Source organism: Micrasema longulum, unplaced genomic scaffold, assembly GCF_059751315.1.
Source record: "Micrasema longulum isolate JH-2025_06_02 unplaced genomic scaffold, ASM5975131v1 h1tg000311l, whole genome shotgun sequence".
In the NCBI taxonomy this organism is placed as follows: Eukaryota; Metazoa; Arthropoda; class Insecta; order Trichoptera; family Brachycentridae; genus Micrasema; species Micrasema longulum.
Genome location: NW_028277515.1, coordinates 537,190 through 553,762, shown reverse-complemented (window position 1 = coordinate 553,762; position 16,573 = coordinate 537,190). Strand labels below are relative to the sequence as shown.

Genomic DNA, 16,573 nt, shown 5'->3' with positions numbered 1-16,573 from the left:
TTTTTTTCAATTGTTGAGGACAACTCAATATTTATTATATCTTAGATGGAGCTAGTATAGAAGTACAGAACAATACAGTACAGGTCTATTTATTTTACGTCATTAGGGGAGTTAGAATTATCGCACCACGGTATGTTAAATGAACACAAAATTTTTATATCGTTGTTTAGAAAGGTTTCTCTAGCAGTAAAATAATATTAAACAATGTTTGAGTATGTCCAAATGCTTGCAGACTGGCTGGATTTCCTCCCTAGGGAGTTATTAATTTTTAAATTTGTTTCAACAGAGAGAAAACATTTTTGAGAAGGAAATATGGAAGTCTAGGCATCTACAGGGCTTATGACCTATCATTGGCTGGTTTAAGTGGCCACTTTACACACTGTGTAACATTCACCATTCAACATTGTTGAATTAACTACCTGGTAAAAGAAGTATAAAAATTGGAAAATTGTTTTCAAGCGTTGCCTAGTAGGTGATTTGGTTCAGCCGGATGAATCTCACCCACGTGATAAAGGTTTCAGATGGAAGAGTTGAGGCAATGTGGATGTTTAAACATGGGCAGAATGGTGAATATTTCACAGTGTGTAAAGTGGACACTTAAACCAGCCAATGAGAGGTCATAAGCCTGGCTTCCATACTTCCTTCTCAAAAATGTTTTCCTCTCTGTTGAAATAAATTTAAATATTAAAATAATATTTTTAGACGGGACATTACTTATTTGTCACATAAAAAAGTTTTTTGTTTTCTTTATTTGTATTTTTATTTAGTCTTATAATACCTATGTAAACAATTCGTCTGTGACCCAATGATTAATGTTGTCCCGACTTGCTAGAAAGTTCCGTGTTAAGTCGGAACTTTTAATAACAATATTATATTCTACTTTGCTTGATGAACAATTATTGTAATATCAAAATATTCACAGGATATCTTAAACAAACCTATCACTTAATAATTATTATTATGCATATTGAAAAGACTACTGGATTGTTTTTACTAACTTCAAATCTTACGTTTTTTCACGAAAACCCAAAAAAATAGCTACCTGCCCCAGCTAAATACCAAGCAGTCAAGTACTTTTAAAATGTTTATAGCTGCGAGTACATTATCGAATGGGCAAATCCCGCCATTACCGCCATTTTTGTTGTATGGTGTTGTTGATTGTTGGGGGGACGTGAAACGCGGTTTTATTTTATGAAAGCTTGTTTATTTTGTTGTTTTTTTATTTTCCTACAATGTCTTCAATAGGTTTAGACAAGGAAACATTTTTCCGACGTATAAAGCGATTATACGCAGCATGGAAGGTCAGTAAGAACTACAATTGAGCGAATTAGATGATCGCATTTTGACATATAAAAATGTGGTTTTTGTATTTCAGAACGCCGAATCTTCGCCGGACGATCCTCTTTCTAAAATGGATTGCTTTGTAATAGCTTTCGGCGTCGATGAGGATACTCTATACAGCAAATCAGCATCATTACACGTATGGCATTCAATAGTTTGTTTTATGCAACAGTACGCATTTTTTCCCTGGAACTCCGCTCTAGCTGGTAGCTTTATAAAGTTTTGTTATGTTATCTCATCTTGAGTTTGTATAAGTTTTGCTTATTTATTTTAATGTGTTTACAATTGACGGGCCAATTTAGTATCATGTTTTTAACTCTGTACGAAAGTAAAGCCTTAGGATGAAGCTTTACCTGAATGGTTCTGACTGTGCAATGTAACTTTTCAGATCTGGTTATATGGATATGAGCTATCAGACACAGTAACGGTATTAACTGAAAAATGTGTCCTTTTCTTAGCCAGCAAAAAGAAAATAGAGTTCATGAAGCAAGTTGATCAACACAAAGAAGAAGACTTTCCTCAAATTAAATTATTAACAAGAGATAGGGTAAGTTCGAGTTATGTGTTATTTTTATATAATTAAGTACCAAGTATTAGTCCGTCGGAAAGCAGCATATTACAACTATACACAAGCAATATTTAAAAAAAAAAAATATATATAAGCATTTGATTGTGCTATCAAAAGCCACTGATAATGATTTCTTAGTTATTATGACATCCAAAAATGTTACTGTATTGGATGGTATTGTAACGTCCATCATCTGAGCCGATGTAATTTTTAATATTTTAATGTGTTTTAGTCTTATTATGATTTCATACCGTACCGCAGTCACCATTTGCTTAGCATACCAGTATGGTATCACCTAAACATTAATACGAAGAAAGCAAATGGCGTATGGGTTCACGTGCGGTTTATGTTTATAAATAAAATAAAATGCGCACTCTTCGGATAATGTGTCTTAAAAACGATATTTAAACTTTATTTCTTGATAACGATCTGGATATTTGGCAATCCGAATGACAAGAGTTCGGATGAGCGGAGTTCTACTGTATTGTCATCTTTTCAATATCCAAATTATTCTTAACATCGTGTGCATAAATGTTATAATCGACAATATTTTATGTAGGGTCAGAGCGCCGACGGTGGATCAACCCTTTTTTGGAGGGCTGCAATTCTGCAATGGTTTAAACTGTAAAGCTAACATTTGGTATCGCTGTAGCTTAATTATCGTATTTTCAGACTGCATTGTATTTTTTGATTTACTAACAATATATAGATCTACAACAGTTTTATTAAAAAATGGGATAGTTCCACCGTGTACTCTAGGTCGGGTACAGTGGATCATACACAGAATTACAGCCTCTATTTTTTCAGTTTCACCCTCTGTATCGCTTTACTATATTTGTTTAGATACCTTTTTCCTTTATTTGTCTCTTTGCCTCTGCTCATTTCACATGCTATTTTTCTGATACTTTGGGTTTTTATTATGCATTTAGTGCTTCTTTTATTGAGTTCTGTGTGATGGCCTATTTTTTACAGTTATGGGTTGAGGCATCCCGCAAGTAAATAAATATGTATTTAGACTTCAGTGAATATGTGGGTAGCATAAGAAATACTTTTAATACCTATGTACACAGTGAATCATTCATTGTGTACTACGGATGTTTGATCCACTGAACCCCATGCGGCCATTTTGATTTTTTAATCAAACATGCCCAAATTACTAAGGTTGTTCATGATTAATTAATACAGTGAAATACACATAGTTTACAGTAAATCAATGCCATATAAAAATGTTAAATGCAAATCAGATAAGAAACGCAGAAAACTTACCTTTAAAATTTAATTTTGAGACATGAAAATGATTTTTTTTAAATGGTCGCACCACGTGTATGCTCTGTCACAGCTAACAGCCGACTAGTTGTGACATTTTTGTCCTATGATACCTTCTTAGTGTTAGCAGGATGCACTTAGAGTTCTTATACTACTACTTTTACGCGCATGGTACTGATTCACTGTACTGAAGTACCCACCTGAGGCACTGTCCGAACCTTGACCCTATGTCCAAATGTTTTAGTACTTAATTTGATTACCCATTTCAAGGTAAAAAAATTGTTACGAGAATATGGAAGTCTAGTTATTTACAGGGCCTATGACCTGTCATTGAATGGTTAAAGTGGTCACAACACTGAAGCATTTACCATTCTGCATATGTTTGAACATCCATAATTCTACAAATCATATAAATTTTCTTCTTAAAATTGTTCTCCATCTCTGTTTGATTATAATTATTATTTCATTGATTCCAGAATGATAAAGACAAGGCAAATTTCGAAAAACTGATTGAAGCAATAAAAGAATCTAAAAATGGTAAAACTTTGGGAGTGTTTTCGAAGGATACGTATACAGATGAATTCTTCGTCGCTTGGAAGAATGCACTGAAGAAGGAGAGCTTCGAAACCTTAGATGTGAGCTTCCCCATGGCACTCCTTATGGGACCAAAGGAGGAGAGTGAAGTACTGAACATTAAGAAGGCGTGCATGGTCACCGTAGACATATTCAACAAGTACCTGAAGGATCAAATTATGGAGATTATTGACTCAGATAAAGTAAATAAAACTAATATTTCTTAGTAATTTTTTGTGTACATCTAGTCATAGGCTTTTGACTACAGTCGGGTCTGATAAACAGGTCGTAAATAGATCTAGTCAAGTCAGCTTGCCTATGGCTTAAAAAAATTCAAACTTGTCTTTATTTTCTAGGTTCTTGTTATAATTAGTGTATCGTCACTATCATTTATCGGTTTTCTTTATGTTTTCTTTAATATCCTTTGCTTCTTGGCAGGTTGATATTTTGACATTTTCCTTTTTTGCTAACATCTCAGAAAGCCTTGAATTGTTATCGCCAAACTTGGGCGCAGGCAGAAACTGATTGCAGATTGTGGTCGTAAAGTCAAACAGCCGTAAGTCCATCGTTCGTAAGTTGACAGCTATTTGTATGTCCAAATTTTTGTTGACAACTTTGATATGATAACCCCGACTTTTGAAAAAAACATAGCATATTTAAGAAAGGGTTTGAAAGCCCACTAGTAATCAAATATATCTGTCTACATTATTAACATGACAAATAAAATAGAATTGCTGCACCAATGTAGTCTTATGTTCCATTACGTCGTACGAGGGAAGACTAGATTATATAGATGTGTCAGAGCTTGTTTGCACGTTGTATAATTATAATGTCTAAATCTAAATCCAATAAATCAGATTTTTAAGCAAGAAACATTAAGCATATTTCTAATTAAAAAAATTGTTTCCAGAAAGTAAAACATTCCAAACTAGCTGAGGGAGTTGATTCAGCCATATCTGATAAGAAATATGTTACGGGAGTGGATTCTTCTCTTGTAGATATGTGCTATCCCCCAATAATTCAATCGGGAGGAACTATAGTCTCAAGTTCAGCGCCACTTCTGACAAAAACTACCTCCACTTCGGTTCTATTGTCTGCTGCCTCGGACCGCTTCAATCCTACGCTTCAAGACATCATCCGCACGTTGCTGGTCAACCCCACTGAAGAGATGCAGGACAATTATAACTTTTTAGTTAGCCTAGAAGAAGAACTGTGCAAGAAATTAGTCGCCGGTGCTAAGTTATCAGCAGTTTATGATGCCGGAATGTCGTATGCCAAAAGGAAAAACCTAAACTTGTGGAATCTCTGATCAAAAGCTTTGGGTGAGTTTTTTTTTTCAATTTTTTTCTAAATGTTAAAAAGTCAATGTGTCCTCACTGGGGTAACTCAGCCTCATTACTATTGTTTTCTTTGTGATGGAATGAGTTCCTTGACTATTGACAACAACTAAAGCCTGATTTGTGATTTTCGAATATAATAATACAGTATTTTTATGTATTTATTCATTCAAAATATCTGGAAAGTTCCAAGTGAAAATATTTCTTGTAATCAACTCTTCCGATCAACATTTTCTTTTAAAATTTGTAATATATATTTATATATGCAAGTCACTCTCCAAGCACAAGAGCTAGTATCTTTTTGGAAAGTTAGTTACATCAAAAATATAAATAAAGTACTACTGGCAGTTGTTATTCTGAAAAATAAACTCCATAACTAGAAGTGGAATAATTAAATGCAAATATTATATTTACATTTTGGTTTATAGATTTGGAATGGGGATAGAATTCCGCGAAAGTTCAATGGTCATCGGACCAAAACCAGTATTATTGTCAAAAAGGGTATGGTATTTAATATCCATGTTGGCTTATCAGGCCTCGCTAATAAAGATGCTTCAGATAAAGAAGGAAAGGTTAGTCCACCATCATGATTTTACACAAGTGTGATCCTTTGTTTAATGTCAAAATACTTCTAATGCCTAGCACAACATTTATTGTATAAAGTGATGTCAAATGTTCACAAATAATTAATTTATTTATATTTATTGAGACACAAAGGCTGAATTCCATGGGACTAAAGTCCTGTTTTGAGTTGGGACAAATAATACACTAGAATAATTTTATAATGTAACAAGAACATCATTAAAAAATAATGCATCAATATATAGAATCGGGTTGTGGTCCCGTGACTAGTGTTGCTGACTCACGGATCAGAGGTCCGAGGTTCAAACCCCATCTACCTTAACTTGAATTCCATTTTCTAATATTGAGTTATTTACAACACGTTGAAAATGTCACCAAAATCGAAATATTTGGGTAAATTGCAAATATTTATTTTTAACTTTAAAAAAAACTAGTGTTTGATTTACCTAAACAACCAACTCAAATACATAATTGAAAAATCATCAAAGAGTTTCCAACTCAAATCTCTCTCCACAAGGAAAATCCAGTCCCGAATAATTATAGATACAATAAAATACTTTAAATAAAATATACCCGTGTCACTCAAACTACATAATATTGTAGGCAAACTGTATTCTTCAAAGAATTGCATTTACATCCCCGAATATTAAAAACTAAAAAATTGTGTATTGTACATAATATCAACTAATTACTAATATTTTTGTAGGTCTACGCATTATTTTTGGGTGATACTGTTATAGTGAATGAAGATCAACCAGCTGGATTGTTAACTCAGTCTAAAAAGAAAATAAAAAATATTGGTATATTCTTAAAAGATGAAAATGACGATGAGGAAGAGGAAGAAAAGGAGAACAAATCTGAAATTTTAGGTAATTTTTTTTTACTTCAATATTTAGTTTTTTGCTTGTCAACTTTGTAATTTGACTACAAACTAACTTATTAAAAATCACCCAAAACTGGTAAGTAACCTTGAAAATCTAAGAAAAATTTCAAGTTATATAAAATTAAAATGGCATTGGGATCAAACTAAATTTACTAACAATACAAACTATGTAACTCAATATTATTTAAATAAATGTGTTTCTTAACCTCGAGCCCTGTGAATCATAAATTGATCTGAAATAAATAAAAATAAATCTTTTTATTTATTTAATCATTAGAATATTTTTTCTTTCTATATTAACATTTACGCATTGTTTAATAATTTTTTCAACTCCAAAATTTACAACTTCATCTCCTTCAAATTTATCTCCCATATATTAATTGATACATTATATCACATCACAGAGTGTTCAGACTCCCTTATGTTGCAAAAAAATATATTGTATTTATTCATTTTAAAATGTATGCAAATATTAAACACAAAAATGAATATGCCCTCGCTTGCCATTGTTGTTTTCTATAATCCATTGGTGTATATTAAAAATAAATTGTAATCATAACTATAAATATACTGTTAATAGTTACTAGAAACTAATTTGTGTTTTCTTGTTTTATGATGATTTCGTCTCGTGGATCCACAGAAAATGGCGGTTAGTTAAATGGGTTTTATTACTTGGCATGATTTAATATGCCTTTGTATTCTCAATATAAACATATTTTTTCCTTAACGTAGGTCGGGGAAAGAGGACAGCAGTCATCGAGTCTAAACTACGTTCCGAGCATTCCTCAGAAGAAAAGAGGAAGGAGCATCAAAAAGAATTGGCAATTTCTCTTAATGAGAAAGCCAAGGAACGTCTCGCTAAGCAATCTGGAGGAAAGGAGAGTGAGAAAGTGCGCAAGAATACAATCTCATACAAGGGAGTTAGCCAAATGCCGCGGGAACCTGAAGTCAAGGAGCTTAAACTTTATGTTGGTGAGTTCATATAACTTTACATTGTTTCATCTCGTTCTTTCTCTCTCTGTCTAGTCCATATCTTCCTTTATTTCGCAAATTTGTTGTCTCCCATACAACTATTTGTATTTAATTTTATTTCTGCTACATATTTAATGTGAACGAACACTCTGTTAAATTTTGTGCTAAGCATTACTCTTTTGACTCAACCAATTTTGGCATCTTGATAATAATTTACATTAAGGTAAGATAAGATAATCATTGTGTATAAACATTGGGTACCTATCATATGTTATGTTACTGTAAAAAACACCTATAGTCCTTAAAATATATTGATTAGAATGACATTTGTCAGAAAAAGTGACAACATAACTTTGTAGTAACGTCAAAAAAGTTGTTTATATTGACACATGAAAAATCATTCGTATCGGGCATGTTAATTAATTTTTTTAATACAATGCTTGACACAAATTAACATTAATATATAAAATCAGCTTTAAAACCAAAATAAACCTAATTATTAACGACGTTCTTACAAGGTTACATCATTTTGCAAAAACGTTAGAGATGGGACAAATTGATCGAATAAAAAAAATATTTGTTTGATGTTGTTCATGAAAAAAGTTTAAATGTATCATTTTTTGATGAACAATTATGTTAAACACACTATAATAGGCATGTTTTTTCGTTTTTTATATCAATTTTCGGAAACATAGTTTCATGATTGCATGAAATAACTGATAAAATCGATTTAATCAGTGATCAGTAATTTCCCATCACTAATGAAATTAGTTTGACAGCTGTCATTCTAATCAAGCTACATTTTAAAGACTAAAACTTAAAAACCTTTTGTGCCTTAAACTACATTACATCATGGGGGAACATAAAGATTAAAGTCATCTGTACAATTATTCTAACTTGTAAAGAAACCTCATAGTGACCGATCGAAGTTTCGGCCAATAAAACTAGTTTTGCGTTTGTCTATACTTGGGTACATCTTATGAGTCGTAACTAGCGTTCTTGTGAGTTCTAAGATCTTTTATATTTGTATTTTTGTAATTTCTTTATAGTTAATAAGTTAAATTTCCTACAGCGTACACTGAAGAAGTGTTACATATACATTATTTGTATAATATAACAACGAACCATTAAATTTATGCCTTTTATTTGATTGTGTATTTTATTTAACGCTTATTCTAATGAACTCGTAAGGTTAAAAAAATGAGAATGCCTAATTTTGGGCGTTTTGAAGTGACTTTAACCTATTTAAATAACTTTTGGTTTCGGCCGAAACTAGAACAGAACCGAAATTTGTTTCAGTTTCGGCTGAAAATCTTGTTTTGGTCAGTCACTAAAACCTAACTCAATGCCTTATGGTATGTAATATAATAAAAGGGAACATTTTTTTTTTTAGTGTAACCTTTTAAACGTTTAAAATTGATTCCAAAAAAAAATATTGTTAAAAATAAATTTAGCTATTGTGATTTTATTTTTATCATTTGATTTATGGATGGAATGTTTCTCGATGAATTTCAGATAGAAAATACGAGACCGTGATCCTACCTATATTCGGAGTTCCCGTTCCTTTCCACATATCCACCATCAAGAATATCTCCCAGTCTGTGGAGGGGGACTACACATACCTGCGTATTAACTTCTTCCATCCCGGAGCTACCATGGGAAGGAATGAGGGAGGACAGTATACTCAGCCTGACGCCACTTTTGTTAAGGAAGTGTAAGTAGTCTAAAGCTCCATGTCTAATTTAAGATTGTCATGCATTGAAGTCTGATCTTAATCACGGTACTAAAATTATTTCACATGAACAAATTATTATTAACAATGTTTTGAGTATGTCCAAATGTTTTTAGACAGGGTAGATTTCATTCCGTAGGGAGTTGTTAAGATTGCCTTTTAAAAAATGTTTTCCCTTTTTTTAGCATAGGCTTTATTAGTTTCTAAAGTCTAAAAGGTTCTCTATCTTCATTCGTCACAGCATATTTCTCATTGCCTCCTTTGATCCTACGCAGTAGAATATATAACAAACCTTCACATAAAAAATAGTCATGTGTATATAGAAAATTTTCCCAAGAATCTTTATAAAATTGCTCTTATAAGTGCTGTCTAGTGTATGAAATGGTTTTTTTGTTTTTGGCAGAACATACCGCAGTACCAATACCAAGGAACCCGGTGAGCTCTCTCCCCCCTCCTCCAACTTAAACACCGGCTTCAGATTGATTAAGGAAGTACAAAAGAAGTTCAAAACCCGCGAGGCCGAGGAAAGGGAGAAGGAAGATCTAGTTAAACAAGATACACTCGTACTCTCACAAAACAAAGGAAACCCCAAGCTAAAAGATCTTTACATTAGGCCAAATATAGTTACCAAGAGAATGACGGGTAAATTAATTTAAATTATATATGTTTTTACTATTATTCTTCACCTTGCCTTTATTTACGCTTTATGGGTGCATAGAGCATTGTATTGGTAATATAATTACAATACATATCTGAAGTATTTACTATAAGATATTGCAGTGAAATTCCCCCTTTCAAACCAGTATTTCATATTGACATCATCTCATCCCGAATAACCGAACCTAACAATGGTGCTAATCAGAAACAATATTATCAGCTTGTAAAATGTGATTAATTTCAGGTTCACTGGAAGCTCATGTGAATGGTTTCCGATACACTTCAGTACGTGGAGATAAAGTTGACATTCTATACAACAATATCAAGAATGCATACTTCCAACCCTGCGATGGTGAAATGATCATTCTACTTCATTTCCACTTGAAGCACGCCATTATGTTTGGTAATTAAAAAATAATTAATTTTAGTGCCTAAAACATATCTATAATATAAATTATAATGCATGTTGTGTGCCTTACAAAATAAAGTAAATAAAAAATAATTTACTTTTCATATGAATTAGTGGAAAGTTATTCAGTTTAACTTTCCATTCTAACGGATTGTTGAATATGTCATGTGTAGGTAAGAAGAAACATGTGGATGTGCAGTTCTATACAGAAGTAGGAGAGATCACCACAGACTTGGGGAAACACCAACACATGCACGACAGAGATGATCTCGCGGCTGAGCAGAGTGAGCGTGAGTTGCGTCACAAGCTCAAGACGGCTTTCAAGAGTTTCTGTGAGAAAGTGGAGGGCATGACCAAACAAGAGATCGAATTTGATACACCATACAGGTTAGATATTATAACTGTTGCACTGGCAACATCTGAATATCAATTCCATAATCATTCCTGTTGTCACGCTTTAATACTGATAAAATAACAAGTTCATTTTATTGATAGGTGTTAAGAATCTCTTTGACGAATGATAATGGCACCATTATATTTTGTTTGTCACTTTTCTGTAAGAAAGCCGATTTCTCATTGCATTTTTCTATATTTGTTGGCTTTGAGTATTACCCTCATTGCCCTGTCCTATCGTGTAGAATTTAAGTTTTTTTTTATTTCTCTCATTGCATAAAAAAAGTTTCAACAAACAGCAATTTACATGTGGATTTATTATTGTTTTATATTGTATAAAAATACTAGTGTTTCTATGTAAACATGTATGTGTTTTTTAATCTATCCATGAATTGGATACTTTTGTATTTTCATTATTGTTTATTTATTTTTATTTATAAATTTATTGCAAAAAAAATAAATTTACATACTCAATAACAGGGAATCTATATAAAACCAATTAATGTAAAATGAAAACAGAGTGTTCTCTGTTTATGATAGTCTCCATCTAACATGGCACAGCTCCTGTTCTAAGATGGAGATTTTTTATCTTTAGAGCGTAAGTAGTCCTATACTAATAAAACAATAACATAAAAAAGAAAAACTAAAACTATTTAATTATAAATGCCTAGCTATTCAAATGTAAGAAATTAAAAATCATTATTATACAAATATAAAGTATATATATGTGCCAAGAATACATGTTACTTAAACATTATGTATTAGGAATGTGTTTTGAAATCAAATTTTCGATCCAAGTACATTTTGAGATATTATATCACGGATACTCTCTGTATTTGGAAATAAGATAAGGGATAAAATAATAATAAATGTTTTTTTTTTAGAGAACTCGGTTTCCCTGGTGCCCCGTTCCGCAGCACCGTGTTACTTCAGCCAACGAGTGGTTCCCTCGTGAACCTTACGGAGTGGCCTCCATTTGTCATCACCCTGGAAGAAGTTGAACTTGTCCACTTCGAGAGAGTCCAGTTCCATCTCAAGAATTTCGACATGATCTTCATCTTCAAGGATTACTCTAGGAAAGTGGGAATGGTGAACGCTATACCTATGAATATGCTGGATCATGTTAAGGAATGGCTTAAGTAAGTTATTCAAATTGAATATATATATTTGAATATAATAATCGGGTTGTGGTCCTCTGGCTAGTGTTGCGGATTCACGGATCAGAGGTCCGAGGTTCGAACCCCACTCTTCCCTAACTTGATTCCCATTTTCTAAAATTTACTACTCGTTGAAAACAACTCCAAAATTGAAATATTTGGGTATATCATAAGAATGCAAATATTTCTTATTTATTTAGCTAGTTCAAGTCCCGATGATGAGAAAGTAACCTTGAAACCAGTCAACGTATAACTCAAGTTAAAGTGGTGTATACAAATTTATAAACAAACCGTGCAAAGAATATTTTTTTGATTTGATACAAGTTTATAATATTTCCTGAACCTGACCATAGAAGTTCGTGTACTTATTTTTTGTATTTAAATTAGTTAAAAATACTTTTATTCCAGTTCCTGTGATATCCGCTACTCTGAAGGTATTCAATCCCTTAACTGGACCAAAGTTATGAAAACCATAACTGACGATATTGAAGGATTCTTTGAGACTGGCGGCTGGTGCTTCCTCGATCCTGAATCAGATGAAGAAAGGAAGGGAGCGCAGGTCATACAAATTTATGCCTACAATACTAATTTAGTTTGTCTTAAATTTTCATAGTAAAAATTCATGTGCAAATCTACAGCTTACCAAAAAGATTTAATGAAAAATAAATCCCATACTTAACCGTATACTATAAAACCGTTATATTTAATAAAATATATTGATCTCTGTTCTAATTTCCACTGTTTCATAGTTGGTGTTTCAGAGTTGGTTTTAGCAGTTAGTTTAAAATAAATAGAGTTCAAAGGGTAAAGGGTTTTAAAATCTATTTTAATGAGTTCTGTGTCCAGAACCCTCAACAAATCCCGAAAAAGGAAATTGAGTGGAGATACGTCCGCCTCATTGTGTAGTAGTTAACACATTCAACTATCATTCTTGAGGTCCTGGGTTCGATTCCTGGCAGGGTGGACATGAAATATTCATTTTCATGGTTGTTCAAACTGCAACATTTCATTGTTCTTAGACTGGTACCTGAAGCGTAGGACTGGTGACCTTACCTTCATGTAACAGATAATTGAAATACACTGCATTTGGTTTACAAATGCAGTGCCCTATGCACCACTGGGTGCAGAAATGAGAATGATGATCATATTTAATTTTACAGTTTCGATATGGTCAGTAGGAAAGTGTAATAAGTTTTTTTTTACTGTACAATCATTAATTTGTAGATACGTATTTCAAAGTAATTTAACAATTTTTGTTTATCATATCAGGAAGAAGATAGTGAAGATGAAGATGAAGCGTATTCCCCAACAGATGTAGACTCGGTAGAAGAATCAGATGATGATTCTGAATACGATTCGCAAGCATCTGCCAGTGATTCTGATGAAAGTGAAGGTTTGTTCATTGTTTAATACTCTTTACTACTTTAAGTAAAAGATTATTAAAAAAAAAAAATTTTAAAACCATACAGTAACTATAAAAATAATAGTTTAATAAAAAAACATAATTAATATAAATATACCAATTATGTTTTCAAAAGTTAATGCACTAGAATATGTAAATAAAAGAGAGATCATTTCTTCAAATAAGAATTGAAAATTGAGTTGCGTATGAATTAAAGCTGAGAGATGTCGAACGGTGATTTTTTGCGTGTGAACAGCTGCTCTAATGGCAAAAATGAAAAAGGTTTTTTTTATCATATCGTGACTGGTAATGAAAAGTTGATACACTACGATAACCCGAAGGAAAAAATTGTGGAGTCAGCCCGGCCATGCTTCAACATCGACGGGAAAGCCAAATATCCATGGTTCCAAACTCTGTATTTGGTGGGATCAGCTGAAGGAAAAACTGCAATACGATGAGAGACACAACAAAGTAATTTTGCAGCATGGCAACGCTCGGCCACTTGTTGAAAGGCCAATCATCTTGGAAACGCTTAAATGGGAAGTCCTATCCTGTCCGCCATGATATTGCTCCTTCTGATTACCACTTGTTCCGATCAATGACTCATGGCCTGGCTGAGGAGCACTTCCATTCTTATGAAGATGCCAAAAAATGTCTCGATTCGAAAATAAAACTCAGAAAATGAGTTATTTTTTGGAGATGGTACATATTCGTATGCTGCCAGAAAGATGGGAAAAAGTAGTCGCTAGCGATGGACAATACTTTCAATGGCATGTTCTTTACTAATTTTTATTTTACATGCATTTTGTAACTTGCCATTTATTATTCTAAACAAACAATTAATTATTGGATCTACAGTTGACAGGTTGTTAATTATCCAATTAACAATCTAAGGATAATTACTTACCAAATTTTACTGTTATTTTCAGAACTGGGATCCGAAGAGGAGTCTGGAAAGGACTGGTCAGATCTGGAGAGAGAAGCTGCTGAGGAAGACAAGGAGAGGAACTACGATGATGGCTATAAGGGGAACTCCAAGGGGGGCCGCCCGGGGGGAGGAAGGCAGGAGGAGCGCAGCCCCAAGAAACACAAACACGCATCTAGTTCCTCAAACCATAAATCTTCCAAACACAGGTGATTTTATACCATCTTCAAATTTAACCTCTTATAAATATGGTAATGTGAGAATAACTGTTTTAAGATAACTGTTTCGTTGTTTTTAAACCACCTCTAGTTTAAGGGGGGGGGGGGGGGTCGCAATCAAGAGCAATGCAAAAGTAGAGGTCCTGGGCCGTCATATTGGGCTCACGTCCCCCTAGCAAGGCCCCCGGGGGTCGCGACCCACAGGTTGAAAAAAACTGAACTAAGTGATAGTTATTATTTATCTGATAATGTTTAGAACATTTTTTTTCAATTTCTGATAGTTTTAAGTATTTTTGTTAGATTTTATTGTTGTGTTTATATATAAATTTTGTACAAACGGAATGCCAATGAATTACAAAAAATAGTGACTAGAAATCATCTAAATGATTTACCTAAATATTTGTGAATGTAATTTTCCACAGTCCATCAAAAAGCAAAGACCGACATCACAAGTCCTCATCTCACAACAGCAGTAGCAAGTCTTCATCACACAACACTAGCAGCAAGTCCTCTTCGCACAACACCAACAGCAAGTCATCCTCACACGGCACCAGCAAGTCGTCCTCACATGGCGCCAGCAAGTCGTCCTCACACCACAGCAGCAGCAAGTCTTCACACAGTCCCACGAAGTCTTCCCACTCCAGCAGTGATCGTAAGCGCTCACGCGACGATAGCAGAGATAAGAATGGACACAGTTCTAAGAAACACAAGTAAGTAACTGTACTTATTATACATAGTTATGAAGATTACCTTCAGTCCCATATTTTTAATAATGTAGTTAGGAAAATTTTATTTTTAGTAATTAGTTATGGTTCATTTTTAAGTTGTGATTTTTTTATGAGAAAAGTAAAGTTTTTGCATTATTTTTTTTTCGATCCATGTAAATGTGTAAAAAAGTCTTCCTTTTTGATAATTTACTATAATCCAAAGCGGATTTGTACAACTTTTCTCTCCTAAGGAAAAAGAAATCTAAGTAATGATAGTTATGTACAACTAACTTTATTTATCATCGGTTGATAAAGTAAAACTCATCAAGTACAGGTTTATGTGTAAAGTTACTTAATGTCACTAAGTTCTATATTTTGCATGAAAAAATCTAAAAGTCCCTTATGCGATCCGAAACAGCTGTTTATGATTGTATAATTTCATTCGCTACAGTTTTTCAAGAGATTGTTTAAAAAATATAGAACTTAATGGTATAAAGTCATTTTACTATAAATGTTTACTTAATGAGTTTTACCTGTCAACTGATGACATTACGATTTACTCAGGGGATTTTGTGATTTCTCTCTATTACAGTTTTTTTGTTTTGTTTAAAACAAGCAATGCCATTGTGTTATTATAATAATAATAATAAAAATTAGGATGATTTATACGACTTTTTATTTGCCATTAAATTATCCTTATCCAAGCTAACATTTTTTTAAATATTTTTTTAAAATTATTTTTCAAAAATATTTACAAAATAGTCTTAAATTAAAGTCCTGTTGAGTTGCATACATACAACTCGTCAGCAGGTTCTTATAAATTACATAGATTATTTACACTTAACCTACATTAACAATAATTTTACTTGAAAAACAATTACAGATTACATTATGAAAAATTAAAAACTATCACTAATACAAAAAACTTTTTTCTAATAACCATAATTTGAGCAAACGTCGCACTCCTGTATTTAACTTAGTATTTTTAATATTGTTTGGTAACATGTTAAATATTTTAGGTATACTGTATTGCAGTGTCCTTTTGCCATATTTATTGCAGTATCTAGGAACAGCTAGCCCTTCCATACTAGTAAACCTGATGTTGTAATCATGTACCAACTTGAGTTTATACTCGGAGTGCGACGCATGCTGACAAATTAATTTGTACCAAAGTAGAGTAGAGTTTGATTCATGTTTGTCTGTCTATTTTCACAATAAAGTTTGTTTTTTTTATTTGTTGCAGGAAATAATTTATCCAACCCAGTTCTTTCATTCAACTACTAAAATACAGTGAATAAAACAAATTCCAAATGTTTAATCAAATAATAATTTGTGTTTGTGTAAGTTATATAATATAAATTGGAACAAAGTGAGAAGAATGTTATGTTACAAATTGTGTTATGGTAGTAATACATACGTCTTAATAATAATGATTTATGTCGAAACATGTA

At 32.8% G+C, this 16,573-nt stretch overlaps 1 protein-coding gene across 1 annotated transcript; it reads left to right on the top strand.

Moving 5' to 3' along the window:
* Positions 1-1,140: 1,140 nt before the first annotated feature.
* Positions 1,141-15,129, top strand: dre4 (SPT16 homolog, facilitates chromatin remodeling subunit dre4). Its single transcript, XM_088224842.1, is given in 21 exon segments — positions 1,141-1,301; positions 1,376-1,480; positions 1,730-1,888; positions 3,652-3,951; positions 4,659-4,779; positions 4,782-4,854; positions 4,856-5,019; positions 5,022-5,070; positions 5,514-5,563; positions 5,566-5,657; positions 6,374-6,536; positions 7,283-7,522; positions 9,038-9,236; positions 9,658-9,896; positions 10,156-10,314; positions 10,494-10,707; positions 11,598-11,852; positions 12,279-12,429; positions 13,140-13,263; positions 14,202-14,406; positions 14,838-15,129. Coding segments are annotated over 21 exon segments (3,423 nt in total). The 5' UTR covers positions 1,141-1,232.
* The last annotated feature ends 1,444 nt before the right edge of the window (positions 15,130-16,573 follow it).